This window comes from Acomys russatus, chromosome 24 (assembly GCF_903995435.1).
Source record: "Acomys russatus chromosome 24, mAcoRus1.1, whole genome shotgun sequence".
NCBI lineage: Eukaryota > Metazoa > Chordata > Mammalia > Rodentia > Muridae > Acomys > Acomys russatus.
This window is the reverse complement of record NC_067160.1, coordinates 682,775-696,933: the sequence shown is the minus strand read 5'-3', so window position 1 is coordinate 696,933 and position 14,159 is coordinate 682,775. Positions and strand designations below refer to the sequence as shown.

The following is a 14,159-nucleotide window of genomic DNA, read 5'->3' as shown; positions in this document are numbered from 1 at the left end:
TACTTAAAATGAAATAAAAGAATAAATACAAATCTTTATACAACTGAAATAATTAGGAAAATGTCTGCAGATATATGTCACATACAAATTAATGAGAAACAATGAAACATGAACTATTTGTATATCCACAATAGCTTATCTCTAAAATTTAGAGGAAATATGTATGTTTATCCATTAAATTAAATGACAGAGCTTTGCTATGTTTCACATGATATAATCCTATACCAATCACTACTATAATGTGCATATATACCAAAACTATATAATTATTTAAATGACCATTTATTTCTCAGTTTATAGAGGGCTTCTTTCACATCCTTGTTCCTCAGGCTGTAAATCAGAGGGTTGAGCATGGGAATCACCAGGGTGTAAAACAGTGAAGTTATCTTGTCTTGATCTAGGGAGTAGGAAGAACTTGGCCGGAAATACATAAAGAGCAGAGTTCCCTGAAAAATGGCAACTGTAGTCAGGTGGGAGGCACAGGTGGAGAAAGCTTTGAACCTCCCCTCAGCAGAGCAGATCTTCAAGACTGAGGTGATGATGTAACAGTAAGAGACAAGGAGTCCCGAAATGGTGCACAGCTCAACAAACCCAGAAAACACAAATATTGCTAGTTCACTGGCATATGTATCTGAGCAAGACAGTGACATGATAGGGGGGAAATCACAGAAGAAATGATTAATCTCATTTGACCTACAAAAACATAACCCAAAGGTTGTTATAGTATTCATCAGAGTATCTGTCATTCCTAGTACATACACTCCAGCAAGGAGTTGGTAGCAAAATCCCCTGGACATGTCTGCAGCATACATCAGGGGATTGCTGATGGCCTTGTACCGATCAAAGGCCATCACTGCCAGCAGCACACACTCAGCATCTATAAAAATACAGAATGTGAATAATTGCAAGGCACAGCCAAGAAAAGATATAGATTTTTGTTTCGCCATTAGGTCCACCAGCATCTTTGGTCCAACTGCAGTGGAATAGCAGAGGTCTGAGAAAGAGAGGTGGCTGAGGAAGAAGTACATTGGTGTGTGAAGCTGGGGGTCCATCCTGATCAAAATGATCATTCCAAGATTGGCGACAAGAATAATGATATAGATGAGAAGAAATATGATGAATAGAACTACTTCCATGACAGGATTACTGGTAATTCCCAATAAAAGAAACTCTGTGAATGAAGAGCAGTTTCTTTTGTCCATTCTCCTTACTGTTTGTCTTAACTGTTGTAAAATGCATTAAAAACAGATGGGGATTATTTTATCTAGACAAAAAATTATAATCAGTATTTAGTCTTTAATTTCATTATGTGAAGACATTTTCGCTATTCATAAACAATCTAGAACACATCACATGTCAGTGGTCCATTGACCAAAACTTCCCTCAAATACCTAAAGTGGACAGTTTTATACTTAATGTAATAACCATAATTAATAATAGATTTAAAATGCAGGCTCCTAGCAGTAAGTCTTTATAAAGAAAAGTGATTAAGACAGTGTTACAAAATGCCTTTATACCATTGGTTTGTAAACAACCTGAAAATTCCTGAAAACAGAGGCTTCTGACAAACATGCTTCCTCTCTCTTATTTATCTTTGTCTTTATAGGTCTTTGTCCAAAAATGCTGGTTCATGTTCATTCATAAGCAAATCTGCTTCTGTATACTGAATTCTTCCAGGATGTAAATTCCATGGACTTGATTGTACATGGATATGTATTTGTAATGCTTTTATTTTACTTGAGCAAATATGGAAAAATAAAGTTGTATATGCTTATTATATCAGTTAAACAATCACATAGAAAACGATTTTTTTATTACTAATTAAACCACTGAAACTTTTACAAAATTAAAGAAGTAGGAAATGAAGCAGTCAAGTTAGCACAAATACAGCAAAAATCAACACTGGCCACTGGAGTTTAAAGTGTGAACTACGTTGCGCATTCAAAGCAGTGTAATCATTCCTCGGTTTTCCAGCAGAATCATGATGTGATCCAGCAGAGACACCATGAATAAAAACACTTTAATATCAGGCTTACTAGTCAGTCACCAAAGAAAACATTCTGGAAATGAAGAAAAGGTCTCTTTATTCATTCTTTTTTGTTCTTGGTTTAAATCATCAGAAAATTATCAGTGCTGTGTTATGATAGAGTTTTATTCTGAATAGAGGAAGTCCTTACCCATAAATCAAGAAATAATCCCATTGTTTTGTAGTTTAATAAGGATATGAACTAAAATGGAGAACCAGCACTGGTAAGGGCATTTTTGTGTAGTTGACAAAAACTCCTGTTGTAGAAGTTTGACTCATATTGAGGTTTAATGTAGATATCATCTATTATTTTTCTGACGAGTCTAAGTCTCTGCTACTCACCATCAGTAAATGTATTTGAATGAAATAGAAATGCATCCAAATGTATTACAATAAGAAATATCAAATTAATAGACAATCCATACAGAGCCTCCCGTATTCTCATCCAAGAAGATTAGAGTTTCTGCTTTTCAGTACATTAGCTTCATTTGTTACATTATTTGCTTAAATTAATTATGAAACACAGCTAACTTCTCAGTTATTAAAGGAAAAATTTTGGAAACTGTTAGTAATTTTATAGCATTTACTAAAAATTAAAAAATTATTTAATATTTGACAACTCCTCTTCAATGGTACATAATTTCTCAACTGCTGTGTGTTGTTGTTTTTGTTGTTGTTGTTGTTTCAATTGTGGAGCAATTTTGAATCCAAGAACACTTAAAAGCAAAGAAAACTAAATCTACTGATAATTTATTCTTACAAATTGATTCTTTTTTTAGGCAATGGGAACAGAAAAAAACATCTATCACTTTCCTGTACCCTGTCTTACAAGCGAATTTGTGTGTTCATATAATAAGGTGTCTTTGAGTTTCTTTTTTGTTGCAGGAAAAGAGAATGTGGACTGTGCTGTGTACTCCCTAAATACTGTGGACGATGTAATATTGGCTTCAGTTGTGATATATTACTATCCATAATATTGACCATCTATTATCATTCAAATGAAATTACAAGAAATTAATAAATTGTCCATACCACATCATGAGTGCATAGCTTTAAAAAATAATTGCATACTAATAAAATTTGCCTTAGTAAATGTGAGACTATCACACACATTTTCGAAAATTATACAAGAAAATGAAAGCATTCAATATCACAAACACATAAAAATATACATCTTTGATTATTTGCCAGACAGATTTATGTAACTGCATAAGCAGACAAGCCATGTACTTTTTATTGGTCAACTACATTGATCAATTTTCAAAAAAAATGCTGTTATTTTTTGATCTTTGCAACTACCCACTCATAAACCTACCTGAGCCCAGAGAACTTTCCTTTTTTACAGGCAAAGTGAGAACAGCCTAAATAATTACATTTATTTTCAACCGGGGCTGCTGGGACACAACTCTCTTGAGGTCAAGCCTTCCTATTTTGCTCTATCCTAATCTGGCATTTAATTAGTTTCCTGGCTCAGTGTTTTCCTGGGAATAGTCAACAACTGCATTCCCAGTTGTAATACACACATTTTATGTGTGATACTACTGATCAGTGATAGACACTGATTTAGAATTATAGTGAAACTCAATGAGACTGAAATTTCCCTGACCATAGTGTTTTCCCCAGCCCACCTACCCTTTAATCTATTTGAACACACTTTACCTAATTGTCTGAATGTACTGTTACATCCATGTGATAGATTCGTTTTGGTTTCTCATATATTATTGCACTAATCCTCTCATCTTTCGTTACACCCATAAGATTATGCATGAGCAATGAGTCATTAAAAGTGTTTTGTTACATAATATTTGTCATTAACTTTGTCGATATACAGAGATGCTTTTATTTTCAATTTATTTTATTTTATTTTATTCTTTGTTTTTAATTTGTTTACTTTAGATCCTGATTGTAGCCCCCTCCTTCACCACTTCTAGTTCCTATTCTCCTTCCCTCATCCATCCCCCCACCTGTACTTAGTTCTCAGAAAGGGAGAGCCTTCTTCCCCAAACATCTGACTTCAGACTATTAAGTCTCATTTAGACTGCCTGTATCCTCTTCCTTCTTGGCCCGGCAAGGCTGCTCAGCCATGGGAAAGTGATGAATGTGTGGGCCCCAGAGTCCATGTCAGAAGTACTCCCTACTCCCTGTATCATGCACCCACAAGGAGACTATACTGCCTATCTACTACATCTGAGTGAAGGGTCTAGGTCCTCACTATGCACGGTCCTTGGTTGGTGCATCCGTCACTGCATCACCCCTTCCTATGGCTGGATTTGAAAAGAAAGACTTCTGTATTCTTAAAATGTATTATTGGTAGCATCTTTCTATGAATTGGAAAATAAAATAAAATAATAAGTAAATTAATTAATTAATTAAAATATTTTCTAAATGCAATATTCACCCTTCCATATTGGTGGAATTCCTTGCTCTTGGATTTCAATCTATTTTACTAAAAAAGAGAGCTGTTAATTCACCTCCTATTAACCAGAAAATTGCCAATACTCACCCTTGTACAAATGTATGAGAGGAGTCGAATAAAACTTTTTTTATTTTACTGTATATTGCTGTGAATATGCTATCAAAGATGGTATTTTTATTTATTTTAAAACATATGTTTATATGGATTGATCTCCAGGCATGTTTGAACGTTCATAACTTACTATGTATTTTAACAACTGTATTACATGGAAAGAAAATTTGATGTGAAAATTCACAGAATCTTCCTGAATAGTGTAGACATCCTGTTTATCTAACTACAATGTACCTGGTCCTCAGAAATTTCTCATACCATAATGAATACAAAAACCTTTTCAAATTATGATGATGGTGATGATGATGGTGATGGTTGTGGTGATGGTGGTTCTAGTGATGGTAATAGTATTTTGGACAAGATAATGTTTTATTTTGCTTTTAAAATAATAAATAATGGTCTATCTAGTGTTATAGATCCAATATAATGATGTTTTTAAAAGTCCCCTGTTTGTACCAGCAAGTAATCACTGAAGCTTAAATATTCAAAAAATCAACAGGAATTGGTTTCAGAATAAAATATAACTTCTCATTTTATTTTATATGATTATTTTCAATATTTTTATTACTTATAGAATACATCATTGGGATCCCAAACAATCATTTATTCCTTCATATTTCCTTATACCTCTCTTAAATGTTCCACAAAATAAATTACCCCTTAATGTACTATATTATGATGCCATTTCCTATTTTGATATTTTATTCTAATTTTAATGTTTAATATATATTGAGAATATATTATATAATATTTACACAAATTGTTCACCTCATATCTTCACCTTATACCCATCCATGACTATATCCTCTAATTTTCCTAGTTTTGATAGCACATCAAGTTACATTTATGCTGCCTGTATATTTTTTTGGTTTGTGGACATACCCTGGATGACAGCTGACTATTCTCTAGGACCCATCAACTGCCTCTCTCACCTCAGCTAGTACAAAGTCTGCCTGAAAACCTCCTTGATCTCCTCTGGAATGTTTTATGACTTGCTCTTGTGCAAACAAGCACAACTGCTGTGAGGTAATGATGCCAGGAGTCCGTGTAGATTCAATATATATTGCTTACTCCAGTCTGTTCCCAGCCTCTAATCTCAGTCTCCCCTCTGACTCTTTCATGATATCCCTTGATCCTTGCATGGAACAGTTGGATATTCACATCACATTTATGGTGAATAATTTTAGTATGCATTGACTTTAATCTAATAATGGGATGACTTTATATTTTACTAAAATTCCACTAAAGAGTGTTTTTACAAAAATGAAACAAAACTTATAAGAATAAGTCACGTTACCTGGAAAACAGTTTCATGTATTTACAAAGTCTTCGCAGGTGGTATGAGGGGGAAACGACCCTCTCATAATTATATTTAGTCATTGACCATTTGAGGGAAAGAAGTATAATACAGTTAACTTTTTGAAGCTTTTGATTGACATTACAGAAACAAAAAGAGTGAAAAAAATCTTTGGAGAAATACTTCACCTCTCAGTGTTATGTGATGGTGTTTCCAGAGTTAACCCACCATGGAGGGCTTGGTTTTTCTAACTCTTAAGTTTATTAATGGATCATCCAATAGCTAATAGACTATTTAGAGTCCATATGGAACATCCTAGAATGTGGCTCTTGATTAGAATTGTTGCACCATGACAATTCTGCCTTCATAGACTAATTATAAAATGATGATCAAAGTAATTTATTCCTCTCAAATATTGTTCTTGCTGGGTATATTATCACATTAACAAAAATATCATTGCATTCATTCTATACTTAAAAATGAAAGGAGATACAATTCTTCTGGAATGAAATATTCTGAAGCAGAGAAAATTAATACCGACAGATAAAGACCTGGAGCTCAGTGCCTTTAGCCTCTATAATGGCAATGGCTAAATAATAGTGTCCAGCCTACTTATATGGATCTTACAGTCCATAGACTTATTCTCATTTTGCATGGAGTCCACTCAATGTTTTGATCATCAGGAACACAAATGATCTTACCTTAAAACAAAGACATTACTAACAAATGTCCATGTATAATATCATCTTCTTTGGAAATTAACACCCTTTTATTGCATTTATACCCAAAATATTTTCCTGATTTTTAAACTTACTAATTTCTTAACATACAGTGAATTTGGAAAGCATGTGTATATGTGTGAATGTTCATAAAGACTCTCAATGTATACAAATGCATTTCCTTCCCCAGAATCTTTCTTTCCATCCAAAACCATGTTTCTTCTATCTCTCTTAAGGAAACCAAAACAAAATACAAAAAATTTATACACACAAAAAAGCCATGAAAAATCACATAATGCAAAGAATAACAACTAAAATGGAACCACCATGTAGATTTCACCTTTTGCAAACCTACTTTATTGTGGGCTCTTTAATGTGTACACCTCCGTTCCAACACACCTACCCTAGATGAGAGAGAAAAGAGGTTGATGAGAACAGGAGAAGTAAATCTAGTTGAATTCAGTTCCTGGGAGCAATTCCCCTGGCATAGTTGGCAGGATTTCAGCAGACCAGCAGCAATTCTACCAAAGTTGCTGCTGGAACCTTGAATAGCAACCCAAGCCTGGAGCCTCAAAGCCTTCGCTGGAGTGGTTCTCTCTTGGAGTGTCTTGAAGTGGAGCAGTGAACAGCCAAAAAACCCCACCACCTCCTGCTTTGTGCTCATGTGTGTATCTCCTCTCAGAGTCTGTACTAAGATGTGTTTCAGCTTGCAAAAACCAAGGCCCCACCCAAGGTGACTCATCTTCTAGTGGTAAACATCACCTGAACTTTGACACACCTGTTCCCCATCCCACACTTGGGATCAAAATAAAAACATGTTTACACCCACTACACCACCACCCCAAAAAACAATGCACCCTGTCATTTGGGCACCTACTCCTCAGCAAGGAGGCCGCTCTGGTATATAGTCGATGTACCCAGTGACAATTGGTTGGGGAAAACTGATGTTTCCTTTCCTGGGCAATGTCATACAGATGGTCATGAACAAATTTTGTCTGTTGTTATCGTTATTCATATTTAGTTTTTATTAATTAAAAAGATACCTTTTGGATAAAAATTATGCACTTATTTATCTTCATGGTTGAAATATAAAAGTTAAATTTTTCCAATTTTGGGGTTTCTCTTGAGAGTCTGATGTTAATCTGATACTGTTCTTTTGTATGTTGGTACTTATCTCTGATATTGCTTAAATACTGAGTATAATATAATAATTTCATTGTTACCCTTTATTCCAACCTTTCACACACTCCAAAGCAGCACTCCTTGCTTCCTTTCATATCATGTCCTCTTTTTTCATTTCTCATGCTGTTCCACATTCTTTTATGCTTCTTTCCTGGTTTTTTCCCTACAATGTCTTTGATTATTTAGTCTACATCTTTTACTTTATTTTCAAGTCATGATAGTCTATATTGTACTTCATTCATTTTATTTGCAATGATATCTTTTGATTCTGTAGTTTAGCTATTGGGGATTTCAATTCCATATTCACGGTAACTTGAGTTGCCATCAGTGTTGCTAATTATTGAATGTCATTCTCAGGTATTGCGTTTTTCTTATCATCATTTACATCAAGCTTTTTGTGTGTTTTATTGTGCATTTTATTTTCCTTATACTTCTTCTTTTTAACTTCACTGAACTGTTTCCTTGTATCTTCTAGAAATTCCTTGATATATTTAATGATGTTTACGATTTTTCTTTATATACTGTGTTCTGGGATTCATAAAAGCAACTCACATTGGAAATAGTAATGAGAGTCTTGGAGAAAGGAAACTGGCTTGATTTTTCACATCATTTATGTTTTTCAATGGTTCCTGGACAAATCTACTTCTTCTAAGTCTAATATACACAGAGAAGTTGGGGTATTAGAAGGTGTGCGGAGGAAGACTGAGCCTACAGTGTGAAAATTCCATGAGAGTAATAAAGTTAAGTAGACATAAAGAATTCTATTGGTGTAGATGTGCATACTGGTTCAAGATTAGAACATAAGATTGGGGCTGGAGAGATGGCCCAAACTTTAAAGGCTAGGCTCACAACCAAAAATATAGTTTGTGAGGTTGGATTTTGCTAAGTGGAGAGCTTAGATGCAGTACAGGAGGGATCTGTGGGTGGTGGCATATCCTTCAGTATCCTAGAGGCTGGTATTGGCACAGTACAAAGTAGCTAGACTAGACTAGGGTGCAGATGTAATATCTAGGCTGAATATATATGCTCTGTTACATGTATGCCTACATGACAGGAGAGAGCATCAGATAAAACAAGGTCATCAGATTTGATGATAGATGATTGTGAGCCACCATGCGGTTTCTGGGAGTTAAGCTCAAGACCTTTTGATGATCAGCCTGTGCTGTTACCTGCTGAGCCATCTTTGCAGGCCCTATATGCACCTCTTGCCAAGTGACTGTGCAATGTTAGACCAACTTTCTTCTCAGGCCATGAATTTATGGTGTTATAAATATTTCTACTTTTTACTTGTTAAGTTCACCAGATTTTGTTGTCATTCTAGTATGTTTTAAAAACATTTTTTTCTGTTTTCTCTTTAGTTTTTTCTTTTAACTAATTAACTCATTGTGCTTTCTGTTTAGTTGTGACATAGTTCTTGGTTGTTAAGGTCCAATGTCATATTTATTGTTATTTAATATTTTTGGTTTGTCTTCATTGGAGTCCATTTGTAGCAATTTCCTCATATTTTATTAATTAAAAGTGACATTTTTAGTGTTTACCAATTACAAAAGTACTTCAATAAGTAACAACATCCTGAGCGTATTTGAGAAATAAACAAATATTGAGAGTTTTCTGGCAATATCACATGAAATGTATATGCAAGAAGCAATGTTCCTTTTACACATAAAATATATCACTCAAAAATACTTCATTTTATGTTATTTTCTATTTTTTGAATATTTGATTACATGAAAATGATTTATTAAACATATATCTTAATTAGCTATTACTCATATATACATATATATGTGTATATGTTAGAAATTGTATGGATAAATGTAAACACATATGCGTCACTAAAGCAAAGATGACAAAAACATAACCATTGATATAAATATTTTAATATGACAACTATACAAGAAATATACAGGAAGTATACAGTATACAGAATGAAGAAGTAAAGTTAACAGAGATTTAATTAAGTCTAATAAATTTTTAATTTCTTATGAAATATGAAAATGTATAGAAAATTTTCTGAAAATTTAAATCTTGTTAAAACAGAAAATAATAAGAATATCATCATAACAAGTTAATTGTATATTCTTTAGATGTCTATTTTTATTGGAAACAAATTAATGCATGACAATCTTTTGGGATCTTTGGAATATCATTTGGAATAGAGAAGATTTGACCCATAAACCATTGAAAAGATTGTTCCTCAAAGGCTTCTATCCAGGGTATACTTTATATCTTCTTTAATTCTTTTTATTTTTTAATATTTTATCTATTTTATGTGTATGACTGTTCTATTTGCATGTGCACCTACAGGCCAGAAGAGGACATTAGATGGTTGTGAGCCACCATGTGGTAGCCTGGAATTGAACTCAAGACCTCTGAAGAGCAGACAGTGCTTAAACACTGAGACATCTCTTTGGTTGAAAACCCAAAGACAAGTGACAAGAAACTCTATTGGTAATTGATGATCCACTGTCTTGTTCATAGACAATCAACTTTTCACTGTAGTGATAGGGCATAAAGAGTCAGAGATCTCTCCTAAGAGTTTTTACATGCATATATGCGTGTGTGTGTGTGTGTGTGTGTGTGTGTGTGTGTGTGTAGATCTGTGTAAGTATAATTTGCTCAGCCTGTATAATGCTAGTTGTTTGTGCATCTTCAGTATTGATCATTTGGTATTCGATAGCTAGATGGTGTTCTCCTTCCTTGTGGAAAATATTTCTCATACTCTAAGCATCCTTACTTATCTGCAAGTCTTTGTATAAGACTGAGTCATTGTGAGCATCCATGACCCATTCTAGCTTGTCTACTGGTGTTGTCATTGTTCAGCTCATGTTTAGTTACCATGTTGATGAGACATTATGGTGTTAGATTCCAATATATGTAAGAGACAGATTTGCAAAGGAAACCTCTGATTCTAGGACTCTGACAATTTCTGCTACAAATGGATATAATCATAAAGGACCACAACCAATCAAGATACAAAATTGTGAGGTCCAATTACAAGGGATATATCTGCAATACTACATACCTACACCAACATTATTGTGGAAAAATCAGTAGAGAGAAGTTAAGAGTTACTTCACTGCTTGGATTTTGACCTCTACATAAAGGAAAACTAAAAACTCATTACCCATGTCACCACTTTCAAATGTTAAGACATATTTCAGAGTGGACTCTGATAAAAACACATATATTGTATTTTTCTAATCTGATACCATTTATACTTTAAATAAAATGTAAATTTTATTTACATATAGTCTCAAAGACAGTTTCTTATTATTAGGTTTTAGTGGATATATTCAGTTTAATAATGTGACATTCATGACTATTTTGTTTTGTATGCAATTTAAACAACAACAATTTGTAACTGTAAACATTTATATTAAAGACACATTTTGTTTCTGAACCTAACCAGAGAGCCTAACACATCCTTGACCATAGGCTGTAAATCAGAGGGTTCATCATGGGTATAGTGAGCAGGTAAAAGACCGAGGTCATTTTGTCTTGGTCTAGAGAGTAGGCAGAACTTGGTCTGAAATACATGAAGAGCATGGTCCCCTGGAAGATCCCAACTGCAGTCAGGTGGGAGGCACAGGTGGAGAAAGCTTTGAAACGGCCCCCAGCAGAGCTAATCTTTAAGACAGATGAGATGATGTAACCATAAGATACAAGGACTCCTGAGATGGTGCTCAGTTCAATGAATCCAAAAAGGGTAAATACAACCAGCTCATTAATTTGTGTGTCAGAGCAGGAAAGGAGGTAAAGTGGTGGTAAATCACAGAAGAAATGATTAATCTGGGTAGAGCCACAAAAACATAAACTGAATGCCAATGTTGTATGGATCAAACCATCTACAGCACTTGCCAGGTAGATTAATGTTAAGAATTGGTAGCAGACTTTGCTGGACATGTCCACAGCATAAAGCAAGGGGTTACTGATGGCCTTGTATCGATCAAAAGCCATCACAGCCAGCAGCATGCATTCAACATCTATAAAGACATAGACAAACAAGAGCTGTAGGAAACAGCCAACAAAAGTAATTGAATGTTTTTCAGCAAGTAGGTCCACCAGCATCCTTGGTCCAACTGCAGTGGAATAGCAGAGGTCAGAGAAAGAGAGGTGGCTGAGGAAGAAGTACATTGGTGTGTGAAGCTGGGGATCCATTCTGATCAATGTGATCATTCCTAAGTTTTCCAACAGAATAGTGAGATAAACAACCAGAAACACCATGAATGAGACTGCTTTCATGTCATGCTTACTTGTAATTCCCAAGAGAAAGAATTCTGGAAATGAAGAACAGTTCTCTTTGTCCATTTTTCTATGCTCTTGGTCTAAGTGATCAGAAAAGTTGTCAGTGTTGTATTAGTGTAAGGTTTTTATTTTGGGGGGGGGAGGTGGGGATTGGATGGGTATACAAAAAAACCAAAACATAATGCCATTTTAGGTAGTTTATTAAGTATATAAATTATACTGAGGAAGTATCCCAAAGTATATATAGGTCTACCTTAAAAAAAAAAAAAACTTTGATTAAAAGAAAATTTTCAATGGTAGAAATTTTATCCACATTGAGTTAAATGTGCATATATTCTTTTATCTCTTTTACTTGAGTAAGACTTTGCCATTCAGTATTAGTAAATGCTTTTGAAGGAAACAAAAGCTTTTAACAATCTAGTATAATAGAAATGGAATATCAAATTAACTAACATGTCAACAAAGTCAGAGCTACTGTATTTAAGGGCCTTAAGGTTATTTGCTATACTATTTGACTTAATTCATTAGGAAACATAGCCAACCTATCATATAATAAATGAATTTTTTTCTAACATTGTTTGAGGATTTATAGCATTTGCTGTAAATGAGAAAGGATTTCTTTAAAAGGTTGACCACTCTTCAATGGTGCATAGTATCTTAACTACTGTTTATTCACCTAGACCTAAACTATCTTTGAGAGACTAAAAAAGAACTGAAAAAGGAATTGTGAGCAACTGATTGCAATGAAAGCCATTGCACATGTTCGGATTAAAAATTGACTTTTCACTTCTCTAAAAATGTTAAAAGAAAAAACTGCTTCATTTTCTGTTTCCTATGTTAGCATGTGAATTTGTGTGCTCACATCCTGAGGTGTCTTTGGTTTCTTTATGTTTGCATGAGAAGCCAAATGGAGATTGGGATGTAAAATCCCAAAATAATGTGGTTGATGAAACGAAGACTTGAGTTCTTATATACTGTTATCACTGAGTTTGAACTTTTATTACCTTTTGCATGAAATTATAAGAAATTACTAAGTTGCTCCCACATGTCATAGTTACATAGCATTTCAAAGGAAATTGTATATTAATAAAATATTTTTAAATGTCTTAACACATGTAGAATATTATATATTTTTACCAAGCTTATATAAGCAAATAAAGACATGCAAACTCACCTAATCATTCTCAGGATTAATGTAACTACATAAGCTAATTAAACCACATATTTATCTATTCTGCAACCATAGTACTGATGTTTCAAAGAAATTACAATGTTATTTTTCATCTACTTTTCTAAGTAGCCATCCATAAACCCACCTGAACCAAGTGAGTCTTCCCTTCCTTCCTTGCAATGACAGTACAATCTAGATGATTCACATTTATTTTCACCTGGGACTTTTGGGATATAATTCCTTGGAGTCCAAGCCTTCATAGTTTCCCTTATTCTAACATGATACTTAATTAGCTTCCTGTCTCAATATTTTCTTGGGAATACTCAACAACTGTATTACTGGATGCCATCTTTATACTTTATGCTTCAATCTGCCGATGAGTAATAGACACTGACTAAAACTTAGAGGGAAAATGAATAAAACTAAACTTTCTGTTTGTTCAGTGAGTTCCACATAATGTAGGTTTCATGCTAATTCTTGACTGTTTTAAGCAATCTTCTCCATCTCCAATTTACAAAATAATATTATTGTAAGCTTTTTTCATCAATTCTTGACTCTTTTTTTGTTTTGGTTTTGTTGTTGTTTATATGTTTGTTTGTTTGAGACGCAGATTCTCTGTGTAGCCTTAACTATCCTGGACTTGATTTTTAGACCAGGCTTGCCTCAAACTCACAGTGATCTGCCTGCCTCTGCCTCCCAAGTGCTGGGATAAACGGCGTGCGCCACCACTGCCCAGCAATCTTATCCATCTCCAACTTACAAAAATAGTAATATTGCCAACGTTTTTCATCATAGTCTGATGTACGCTTATCATCTTAGCAACCACCCCCATTTCAATTATTTTATGTCTGGTCAGACTTTTGAACACAATATTTCTTGTGTGATTTCTCTAATCTAATCTTACTTTTCTTTTATCATAACCACTACCAGAGTGTTTGGCATTCATAATGGATCATTAAAACTATTTTCTTAAATATCATTAAGTATTA

At 34.1% G+C, this 14,159-nt stretch overlaps 2 protein-coding genes across 3 annotated transcripts; both read right to left on the bottom strand.

Moving 5' to 3' along the window:
* Nucleotides 1-266: 266 nt before the first annotated feature.
* On the bottom strand, nt 267-1,226 carry LOC127207376 (olfactory receptor 5W2-like). The gene has a single exon (XM_051166771.1). The coding sequence runs from the start codon at nt 1,200-1,202 to the stop codon at nt 267-269; it is 936 nt and encodes a 311-aa protein (XP_051022728.1). The 5' UTR covers nt 1,203-1,226.
* A 7,892-nt stretch (nt 1,227-9,118) lies between these two features.
* LOC127207374 (olfactory receptor 5W2-like) lies at nt 9,119-12,062 on the bottom strand. 2 transcript variants are annotated; one of them, XM_051166770.1, is made up of 2 exons: nt 11,176-12,062; nt 9,119-9,122 (listed from the first exon to the last, which is right to left on the bottom strand). In XM_051166770.1, the coding sequence occupies exons 1-2, from the start codon at nt 12,060-12,062 to the stop codon at nt 9,119-9,121; spliced, it is 891 nt and encodes a 296-aa protein (XP_051022727.1). The 2 variants fall into 2 exon arrangements, with proteins under 2 accessions (XP_051022727.1, XP_051022726.1); XM_051166769.1 differs by lacking the exon at nt 9,119-9,122 and having other exon boundaries at nt 11,169-12,062.
* Nucleotides 12,063-14,159: the final 2,097 nt, after the last annotated feature.